The sequence below is a fragment of the Rhinoderma darwinii genome, chromosome 2, assembly GCF_050947455.1.
Source record: "Rhinoderma darwinii isolate aRhiDar2 chromosome 2, aRhiDar2.hap1, whole genome shotgun sequence".
Lineage (NCBI taxonomy): Eukaryota > Metazoa > Chordata > Amphibia > Anura > Rhinodermatidae > Rhinoderma > Rhinoderma darwinii.
In genome coordinates, this window is record NC_134688.1 from 230774802 (window position 1) to 230786296 (window position 11495).

The 11495-nt window shown below is 44.7% G+C and overlaps 1 protein-coding gene across 1 annotated transcript in view; it reads right to left on the reverse strand.

The window, feature by feature from the left end:
• Window positions 1–11289, reverse strand: part of KCTD7 (potassium channel tetramerization domain containing 7) — a 29605-nt gene extending 18316 nt beyond the window's left edge. The window contains exons 1-2 of the mRNA XM_075850401.1: window positions 10599–11289; window positions 1206–1375 (exon numbers count right to left, since the gene is read on the reverse strand). Coding sequence (XP_075706516.1) covers window positions 1206–1375; window positions 10599–10748 — 320 coding nt within the window. The 5' untranslated portion in view covers window positions 10749–11289. The remainder of the gene's footprint in view (window positions 1–1205; window positions 1376–10598) is intronic.
• Between the last annotated feature and the right edge of the window lie 206 nt (window positions 11290–11495).

Consider the following 11495-nt stretch of genomic DNA (forward strand, 5'->3'; position numbering starts at 1 on the left):
AACCAGTCATTTTGCCGGAAGCAATAGCGTAGTCGACTACACTATTGCTTCCGGCAAAACTACGGGTCCAGTGCACAAAAGAGACAAACGGAAACCGCGGGCATCGGCTCCGTCACCATTGAAATCAATGGTGATGGAAACGGAAACCTCTGGTTTCCATCTGCTCAGAGTTCCGTTCTGACGGAAACCTCCGACGGAACGTCAGAATGGGACCCCAACGCAGATGTGAACAGAGCCTAAACTGTGTGGAATACATCTGGGCATAATAAGAGGGTGTAATAATAAGATTAATAATCCATAGAGGTGTTGTACGTTTTGGAGGTATCCTTAATGCACAGGCCAGTGTCGCACTGATAAATGTTGTCCTTTCTTATTACCCTTTCAAAACACATTCTGCACCTTTTGTAGGAACTTTCCTCCTTTGTTGTTTGGGAAAGTGTTTGCTGGGAAAGAGTTATCCTGGTAATACGGGCACCATCGCTTAAAGCAGATATGCTTTGGTCCTCCCCTTCCTGGTTCCCAAATATTAGGGACTTGATAACCACTTCTAGAAACAGAAGGAATGTTCCACTCTGGACTGCACATTAGGATGTTTTATCACTCCCTGCCACCCTTACGAGAGCCATGATTTTTTTATTTTTCCATCAACATGGGACAACTTGTAGTTTTTATTAGTGTTATTTTGGCATAAATGTGACTTTTTGATCACTTTTTATAAAAAAAAAAAAAAAAAATGGAAAAGGCAAAGTGATAAAAAAAAAAAAGCAATTCTGCCATTATTTTGCATTTATATTTTTATGATGTTCACCATGCGGTATGAATGACATTAACTTTATTTTGCGGCTCAGTCTAATTCTGGGGATACCAAATTTATATATTTTTTTTATGTTTTACCCAATAAAATATTTTTTTTAATTTATCTTTTTTAAATCATGTTTGCCATATTCTGAGAGCCATACATTTTTGATTTTTCCGCCTCTGGCAGGACCTAGTAGGCTTCTGTACGCTCCTAATAACCTAATAGGGGTATTTGAAAATGTTTTTGTTTTTTTTTTAAACTTGACAAACCTTTTGAGTAGGTTTACCTGCAGACCTATGGAACACAAACAGTGACGTTACAATGTGTTATGCCCACGACAAATTCAGCTCTACGATATCTGTAGCTGTATCTTTAGGAGAATCAGACAGATTATTCATACTCTTACCCAAAGTATGTCCCATCTCGGTCAATGAAGTATCTGCCCTCTGCATCCGTCGGAATGTGATGGCGTCCACTAAACATGGCAGCCAACATGGTGTCTTCGTACCTTTGAAGTGTAGACAGCCTGGTGGTGAAGCACATCCCTCCCACACTAAGTGGAATGACTTCGGGAAGCTGCAGAAGCATAAAGAACAACGTACTTCTTCCAGCAGCAATGGAACGGAGGGTAACATTAAAGCATTTTCATGAGGATATACTTTCAACCTAAATAACAATAATATAATTATTGGGTTGTTAGTTTTGGAAGCCTGCACACCATATTTATTACCATTAGCTTCTGTAATGTTCATACCTTCAGCTACAAACACAATAAACAGCGGAATGCACGAAAGAACAATTCACAAAGCATACAACAATACACTACATTGTCCAAGTTCTGCCGGAGGAGGAAAAGAGAAATTTGTAATTTCATGAATCACAGGGTTCTGTCATTGCTTCTCAATTTTACAGCAATGTAATGACATTAACTCTTTCATGGCTGTGGGAGTCATGGGCCTTGATGCCCAGAGAAAAATGTCACCATTTGGTCTGCTGCATCCTAAGAACTTGTCCACACGTAACGGAATTGGTGCAGCAATTCCGCAGAAAGCAGCAGAAAAAACGCATTTCCTGTGGTTTTTACTGCGTTTAGTTCGGAATTTGCTGCGTTTTTCTCAATGTTAGGAGATCGTGACATCAGCAATTCAGTCCACTTTCCACTGCAGGAGTTGACATGTTGCGGTAGGAAAATGTTGCGGTGCGCAGGTCAATTCCTGGTTGTAAATTTTACGCAGCGTGTGGATGAGATTTGGTAAATCTCACCCACTTTACTGCTGCTACTGTATTCTGCTGCGTATTTTCCATCCGCAATTTTGAACAGAAAATATGCAGCAATTCCGCTACGTGTGGACAAACCCCAACGGTGATTTTTTTTCTTAGGGTGTGTTCACACAGAGTTTTTTGGTGCTGTTTATGACGCGGAAACCGCACCAAAAAACGTCCGAAAACACCACCCATTGATTTCAATGGGAGGCGGAGACGTTTTTTTTCCCACGAGTGGAAACAAACCACTTGCGGGAAAAGGAAGCGTCATGCCCTTTCTTCAGACGTTTCAGTTTCTGGCCTTCCATTGACAAAAATGCCACAAAAAACGCCGCAAAGAGTGCAGGCAGGTCAAAATCTGAAAACTTTTCCGTCTGCAAAAAACTGTGTGAACAGGGCCTAAGGCTGGGTTCACACGACCTATTTTCAGGCGTAAACGAGGGTTTGCCGACGTACTGTGCAGACAACCTGTCATTTACGCGTCGTCGTTTGACAGCTGTCAAACGACTTCGGCAAAGAAGTGCAGGGTAATTTGAGCCGTTCTTCATTGAACTCAATGAAGAGCAGCTCAAGATTTACGAGCGTCACAGACGCCTCGCATAATGCGAGGAGGAGCTTTTACGTCTGAAACGAGGCAGCTGTTTTCTCCTGAAAACAGTCTGTCTTTTCAGACGTAAAAGCCTCTCATCGTGTGCACATACCCTTAGTCTTACCCCAATTAATTTTTTTTTCTTGATTTGCAGAACACTTACGGCTTTCTTATTATTTCAAATTTAAGCTGATATCATAAAATTTTGTTGATATAACGCCCGAGAACAAAGGTCACCATTTTGTTTCTAGCGCACCTTACTGCTTTAGGTGGTATGTGGGTTCTGTAAATGGGAGTAAAGCACGCATGTACAGAAATTTTTATTATACGCAGTCAAAAACTAGTGACAGGTAATATTTTGTGCACATTTGATAGAACATAGATTTTCTGATATAGACACATTAATGCAGCCATGTAAAATGCATCCAAGTCACAGAAAATGGTCCCTGACAATGTGGGTGGCTTGGGGGAGGTTTTATTTTTTGTATTTATTGTTTACTCGACTATTCCCCCCCCCCCCTGTCTAGAGGAAGCTGGGATAACATTACTGGCGTTATCCCAGCATTCCTCTGTATGCAGATCACAGATACAAGTGATCTGGTACCTGCTAGCCATTAAATTACTATTAACAGTGATCTTGCAATACAGAAGAATGCAGGGAGGACAGAGATCATGTCCTCCCAGCATGCTCCTCTTCCCCAGCAGAATGTTGGAATACTGTGATGTCATCGAGCCGTGACAGATTTTAATGGCAACTGCTCCATTGAACGAAGGAAGTTCACATTCTTTTACATCGCTGCAGCATGAGATATATACTGCCGCATGAGGTATATACTGGAGAGATCTAAATAGCCAGATTGTCAGCGTGACAGGGTTAATGGGATGTAAGTCTGCAGGATAAATAATGTTTTTTTAAAGTTGTATCTATTTATTTCTCTACTTATTATTAATAATCTCATGGGAGCTGCCATATTGTAGGTACACACTTCCTTCTTGTATTTCCTGTATAGACCGTACAGCATTGTGTGTGCAATATGGCAGCTGCAATGAATGTCAATGGACAGAGAAATGTCAGATTATTTGTGATGGAGTACAGCCACCAGGGAATGGCAGGGGAGATGCATACAGAGTCTTATTTGTGTGCATAGTGTTACTACCATGCCTTATCTAGGCAGCAGCAATACAAAAGAGATGTCATCTATAATTAAATCCCCCACGCTGTATTGATAATGAGATTGCTCCGCTAATTCTTCTCCAGTTTACACAGCAAAGCTAAAAAGAAAGGTACAGCAAACCAAAAAAATTCAGCTCATTGTGTGTGTGCTCCAGTGCCCAGTGTAAAAAGCGGATTATTTCAGAATTTTTTATACAACTAGTTGCATAAAAAAAATATCATTTTTTTTTAATGTTTTTACAAAAAATGTAATTTAAACATGTAATTTCCCGATGACACATTCATGTTAAGTTAACTGCTATGTATATTTGCCATTTAGGACTCTGGGAAAAAAAATTAGAAATAATGACATATTCGTGACATAGTCACTAACAACTAAAATTATTATCAGAGAAATGGTTATAGCGAAGAAATGACTGAATGGATTTAAACACTTTACATGACCACGGCAGCCAATCATTGCAGGGATGTTTTATCCACAGGGCCATTTCATGATTGGCTGCCATTGTCACATGAAATCAGCAAGGATGTAGATCAGGCGAGGTCTAGTCACTTCATTATAGGTACCACATAATCTGTCCATGACTAGCAACGTTTGCAATGGACAAGTGGTCTTGCAAATGACGTCACCATTATAGTAAATAGGAGATATGGAAACGGCTGTATGCAAGCCTGAAGCACGCTGAAGTGGATGATTTTTGTGGTCCGTCTTTTGAGTTGAGAATACAAGCTACAGAATGCAAATAAAGTCAAAGCCCCAGCACCCCATACAGCGATAGCTGCCTACCCCCCACAAATCCAGTGATAACCACAAAGTTACAAAATACAGCACTAGCCACATGTTAGTCATATATGTGCCGGAGTAGAGCCCTAAGCGACCTATATAGAGTCCAGTCATATTGCCACATATACAGTGCAGTCAAATAGATTGTAGCCACATATCCCCCTCACATAGAGTTAAGTCACGTGTCCCCCAAATGCAGCCATATCCTCTCCATATAGAGTACAGCCACATGACCCCCATACAAAGTGCAGTCTAAGGATATGTTCACACGGGTCAGATTTGCCATAGGCAAATCCAACACATTTTTAGTGCCAGACCTGCTGCAGAAATCCATGGCTCATCTCAAAATTATTTTGCAGATGTGCAAATGTGACGTGGATCCGCTTGCTTATAAGCACGATTCGATGGTGCTAATCCCTGCGTGGAAATCCACCGCATTTCATTGCGGGATCCGCAAGAATAAGTAGTATGCCACTTATTCACACAAATTTGTTTTCTCCACACTGCGGGCAGAGGCGCTTTTTTCCCCCCGGCGGCTTTTGGCCACTTGCGGAAAAAAGCGGCATGTCCCTTCTTGCCACGGTTTCTGCCTCTGACCTCCCACTGAATCAATAGGAGACAGATAAAACCTGCGGCACTCGTTTCGGAGCGTTTTTCACAGTGTTATTTGTCCGTGGTCCTTGCCCGCAGAAAAATACGTGCAGGCAGTTCAAACTCTGCCTCAAAATTCCTGAAGGAATTCTGAGCAAAAAAAACTCAGTGTGAACAGGGCCATACAGTGGAATTTCCTCAAATTTATCTCTAATGTCCCCGTAACATCATTTCATTTTAAATGTAATATGTCTTTATCAGCAATACAGTCAAGAAAAACCATGTTTACCCAGGTGATCAGCCCTATAGCGCACTGTATATCCAGGTACATTGTTCCCGGCTGTTTTCATTGGAGTGGATTCCACGGGCAGAGCTTCCAGGACATCCTGACCATATACATCTGGCAGTGCTAGTGGGAAAGGGATGGGGCGGTGTATATGATCATTCTTACAGAAAGCCGTAGCTGCTGAAATCAATATCATGTCACACACAAATTTATCCAAAGTATACTTCCGGAGATTTCTGGTCAGCGTATGTGGCTCGGAGTGTACAATGAGGGTATGTTCACACGCAGTGTTTTCAGGAGTATTTCGGGGCGTTTATGCCTCGAAAAACGCCTGAAAAAATGGAAGCTGAACGCCTACAAACATCTGCCCATTGAAATCAATGGGAAAAACAGCATTTAGTTCATATGGGGCGTCTTTTTACGCCTCTGTTTATAAAAACGGAGCGTAAAAAGACGCTCCATAAAAGGAAGTAGCATGTCACTTCTTGAGGCGTTTTTTGGAGCCGATTTTTGTTCACACAGAGTTTTTTGACAAGTTTTTTGGCGCGCAAACCGCTCCGAAAAAACTAGTCAAAAAACGCCCGAAAATGCCTCCCATTGATTTCAATGGGAGTTGGACGAGTTTTTTTCTCTGAAATCAGCTCCGTATTTTCAGACGTTTTTTGTTAAGCGTGTGAACATACCATAGGCCCTGTTCACACTGAGTTTTTTGATGCAGAAAGCGCGCCACAAAACTCATCAAAAACCGCCTGAAAATGACCCCCATTGATTTCAATGGGAGTTGGACGAGTTTTTTTACCGCGAGTAAAAAAAACGCGTCGCGGTAAAAAGAAGCGTCATGACCCATCTTGAGGCGGTTTCCGCCTCCAAAACCCCATTTCAATCAGTCAGAAAGAGGAAAAAAACGCCTCGACGAGTGTTTTGACGAGTTTTTGTCAAACCACTGTGCAAAAACCGTCTTGAGCAGTTTTTGCAGGAGGAATTTTCCTCCTGCAAAAAACTCTGTGTGAACATAGCCTAAGGCTATGTTCACACTGAGTTTTTTGCAGGAGGAATTTCTGCCTCAAAATTCCGTTTGGAAGTTTGAGGCAGATTTTCCTCTACCTGCACACCGATTTTCACAGCGTTTTTCGCAGTGAAATACGCTTTGGCTATGTTCACACGGGGTCTTTTGCCGAGTTTTTTGACGCGGAAACCGCGTCGCAAAACTCGGCAGAAACGGCCCGAGAACGCCTCCCATTGATTTCAATGGGAGGCGTCGGCGTCTTTTTCCCGCGAGCAGTAAAACTGCCTCGCGGGAAAAAGAAGCGACATGCCCTATCTTCGGGCGCTTCCGCGTCCGACCTCCCATTGACTTCAATGGGAGGCAGGAGAAAGCGTGTTTTATGCCCGCGGCGCTCAATGGCCGCGGGCGAAAAACGGCGCGATAATTGCTATTCACACGGAGTATTTTGGGGGAGGAATATCTGCCTCAAAATTCCGTTTGGAGCTTTGAGGCAGATATTCCTCCCCCAAAATACTCCGTGTGAACATAGCCTTTCTCTACCTCCCATTGAAGTCAATGGGAGGTCAGAGGTGGAAACGCCCGAAGATAGGGCATGTCGCTTCTTTCTCCCGCGAGGCGGTTTTACCGCTCGTGGGAGAAAACCGCCCCTGCCTCCCATTGAAATCAATGAGAGACATTTTTGGGCCGTTTTTGACGAGTTTTTTGGCGCGGTTTCCGCGTCAAAAAAACTCTGTGTGAACATAGCCTAAGGCCGGATTCACACGAGCATGTTCGGTCCGTAATGGACGGAACGTATTTCGGCCGCAAGTCCCGGACCGAACTCAGTGCAGGGAGCCGGGCTCCTAGCATCATAGTTATGTACGATGCTAGGAGTCCCTGCCTCTCCGTGAAACTACTGTCCCGTACTGAAAACATGATTACAGTACGGGACAGTTGTCCTGCAGAGAGGCAGGGACTCCTAGCGTCGTACATAACTATGATGCTAGGAGCCCGGCTCCTTGCACTGTGTTCGGTCCGGGACTTACGGCCGAAATACGTCCGTCAATTACGGACGTAATGTGCTCGTGTGAATCCAGCCTAAGACCTCTATTTTTGTTACCTTAATCTCCCAAGTCTTACCTTTCTTTTCTTGTTATATCCCAGGATTTCAGAAAGAGAAAAAGAAAAAAAGAGGTGCGCCAATATTCGTACTATTTCTAGTTTATAAATCTGGCGCAAATTTTTCCGCTAAATGTCGCATATCATCATTTGAGACATTGTATACTGGCCTCTGTACAGTAAGGCTATGTTCACACGGCATATGTTTGAGGATGATATTAAGGGAAAATCTGGGCAATTTTTGAGCAGATTTTCAAAGTGTTTTTGATTTTTGCCAAGCGTGTTTTAACCGTATTTTCAGGCGTTTTGTTTTTTAAGTGTTTATTTAAAGTGTCAACGGAAAATGGGAAACATCAGCTTGTATATTGGTTTAAAGTGTAGCTAAACGTTTAACAAACTTCTGACATGTCATAGTGACATGTCAGAATTTTGATTGGTGGGGGTCCGAGCACGGAGACGTGCGAGCGCTCAGCCGCTTCGTGTCTGTTCGGCTTTTTCTGGAAATGAATGTATCGGAGTACAGACTCAACAGAAAGTCTATGAGCCTGTCCTCCGATACATTGATTTCCGTAAAAAGCTGAACAGACACGAAGCGGCTGAGAGCTCACGCGAGCGATTCCTTTTAGCGATTGGTGGGGGTCTCAGTGCTCGGACCCCCACCAATCAAATCTTCTGACATGTCACTATGACATGTCAGAAGTTTGTTAAACGTTTAGCTACACTTTGAGTTTTTTTGCAGGCAGCTTTTCGTCTGCAAATTCTTGCCGTGATTTTTGCGGCGTTTTTGGCCCGTGGCCATGATTTCAATGGAAGGTCAGAGGCGGAACCGCGGAAAGAAATAGCATGCCGCATTTTTTACCGCGAACAGCTAAAAATTGCAAGGAAAAACCCCACTTTTTTTACCGCTGATTCCAACACGGTTTCCGAAACAAAATCAGAGTAAAAAAACTCAGTGTGAACTGGGCCTTAGGCCTCATGGACACTTCCGTTGGCTGTCGTACGACCGCTAATGACGGATCCATGAAACACAGACCGCACACGGATGGCTTCTATGTGCAGTCTGTTGTTTCAATGGACCAAATGAATGGAATGGCCGAGACTGTTCCATTAAAAACGTAAAGGAGTACGACCGGTCCTATTTTTGTTGGAATGGCCACGGTTAAAACAACGGAAGTATGCATGGCATAAAAAAACGGATAGCACACTGAAGAAAATAACGGAGGTGGGCATGAGGCCTTACACTCTAAAATAGAAATGAAAATAAGTAGTGTGAACATGTCCTAAGGGAGAAGACTGATCGGGTGAAATAAAAAGCAGACCCATTTTAGCCACAAATATGACTTTTACTAAACTTTACGCTTTAATGCAAGATTGCATGATGGCACCCAGAAGTGTAAAGTGCAGGGTGGCATTTTCACAATGTGCCACATGTCTACTTTCAGACAGTATATGGGTACGGGGGTATAATAGAATTTGTTTTGCTTTATAATTCAGGTTTTCTTTGTGTATGTGGTAAGTGTGAAAATTGAATCAAAAACCCTGGCTTGAAAGGCTTAGGCCTAATTCACACGAGCGTGTTAAACGTCTGTGGGACGGCCGTGGAAACAGCGGCCGTCCCACGGACCTTTGCAATTGAATGTGGCCGTTCACACAGCCGTTGTTGCAACGGACCGTGTGAAGGGTCCGTGGAAAAATAGGACATGTCCGTTCTTTTCACGCATCACTCCATAGACTCATCTATGGGGTATTCGAGACATCGCGTCCCGCAGCGCCGAGCACGGATGAACCTCGCCCGTGAAAAACTGTTTTTCACGTCTGAGGTGTGCAACTCTCGTGTAAATAAGGCCTTAGGCCTTATTCACACTAGCAAATTTCACGTCCGTGTTACGCGTGTTAAAAAAAAGGGCGTCACAATTCAACGGGGCCACTGTGTTCCGCCATCGAACCACAGAAACAGCAAGGCATGCTGCACAATTTTTTTGCAGCATTTTAGGTCAGATCTGCGACGGAGATTCTGAAAAAGTATTCTGGTTTTCTAAATAGTTTTTTCTTTCTAATTGTACCATTCCACCCTTTAAGGGTATGTTCACACGGCAACGCCAATCACGTCTGAAATTACGGAGCCGTTTGCCGACGGTTTGGAGCCGTTTTTTCGGCCGTAATTCGAGGCATTGACATCAATGGGAGGCAGGGAAAGCGTATTTCGCAGTTTTTTGCCCGTAGCACTCAATGGGCGCGAGCGAAAAACGCAGTGAAAAACGCGGCAAACGACATGCAGGAAGGACAAAATCTGCCTCAAAATCCCAACCGTCTGGAAGTTTGAGGCAGATTTTCCTCTGCCTGCACGCCGATTTTCTTGGCGTTTTTTCACCCGCTGCCACTGAGCGCCGCGGGCATAAAACGCAGCGAAATACGCTTTCTCTGCCTCCCATTGATGTCAATGGGAGGTCAGAGGCGTCAACGCCCGAAGATAGCGCATGTCCCTTCTTTTTCCCGCGAGCCGGTTTTTCCACTCGCGGGAAAAAACGCCTCCGCCTCCCATTGAAATCAATGGGAGGCATTTTTGTCAGTTTTTTGGCGCATTTTGCAGTGCGGTTTCCGCGCCAAAAAAACTCTGTGTGAACTGGCCCTTAGTATCAGTCTCTCTCTCCCAAGAGTCAGACAGGATCCAAAGATGCATGGAGCAGATCCAATACTATGTCCAGACAGAACTCACATGAATGCTGGCAGTAGAACTATAGTTATAACAGAATAGCAGGGTGTTGCTGCTACAAGTGGCATCTCATCGCTACACCTTGCCCTTCAAGAGTCAATGCTGCCCACCCAGGTGATGCCCACGTGAATGCACCAATCCCTGCATGGAGAGACCTGACAGCCAATAAGTGCCAGCCGAGGGAGTGGTAATGAAGGCAGCTCACAGATGGCTTTACCCTTCTCCACCTAAACAAAAAAAAGACTAAGACTGGCACAAAGACTGTGGATGCCATGGTAGCGGGCACAGCACCTACCTGTAGCAGGGGCAGTTTTCCGTGCAGGGAGAAGGTGGCACTGCTCGGAGTGGGTGTGGCTGGCTCGATCAGCTCATCTTCAGCATCAGAGCTCGACATGGCATCATCCGGGGTCCCTGCGTCTTCAAACTGCCCCGAAACTACCACCATCCCTCTGAGCTTCTCTGCCGGGGGCCTTGTCAGAGCTGGGGAGGGCTATGCAGTGATGCTGGCACTGGTAGGTCACAGCTGCCAGACACTCATGCTGTGCCCTGTTGTGTCCAGGAAGAGGAGGACTACAGATGACAGGGCAGTGTGTATAATATATGTACCAGGTGGTGACCTGTCTGTTCTGACACTTGTATCTGTCACATCACCCCAGAGCTGGTCCGCTGCCGTGACGTCACAGGGCGGGATCTGCGGCTCCCCGGGACAATCACGTGGCTCTTATTTATTTCTCTCCATCTCCTGTCAGGCTCTTCATGCTCCAAGCTAAATGGTAGATGCGAAATCTTAGTGGGCTAAAGGACCTTTGATGATGTAATGACCATGTGATTAGTCACGTGTGGGAGGAGTCCGGCTCCAGGTTGTGCTGCCAGAGAAATTTCGTGTAGTTCTTTCCATCCTGATTATATAAAAATGTCTTCATGAGGTGGTAAGAGATGTGTGCGCTTCATGAACCAGAGAAACACAGCAGTGCTGCCTGCCCGACGCAGTTCTGCATGGTAATGCACACACCTCTATGCTGTATGACAGATACACACACGCACCCCCCACGCTGTATGCGTTACACCCCCCCCCACGCTGTATGCTTTACACCCCCCCCCCACGCTGTATGCTTTACACCCCCCACGCTGTATGCGTTACACCCCCCCACGCTGTATGCGTTACACCCCCCCCCACGCTGTATGCATTACA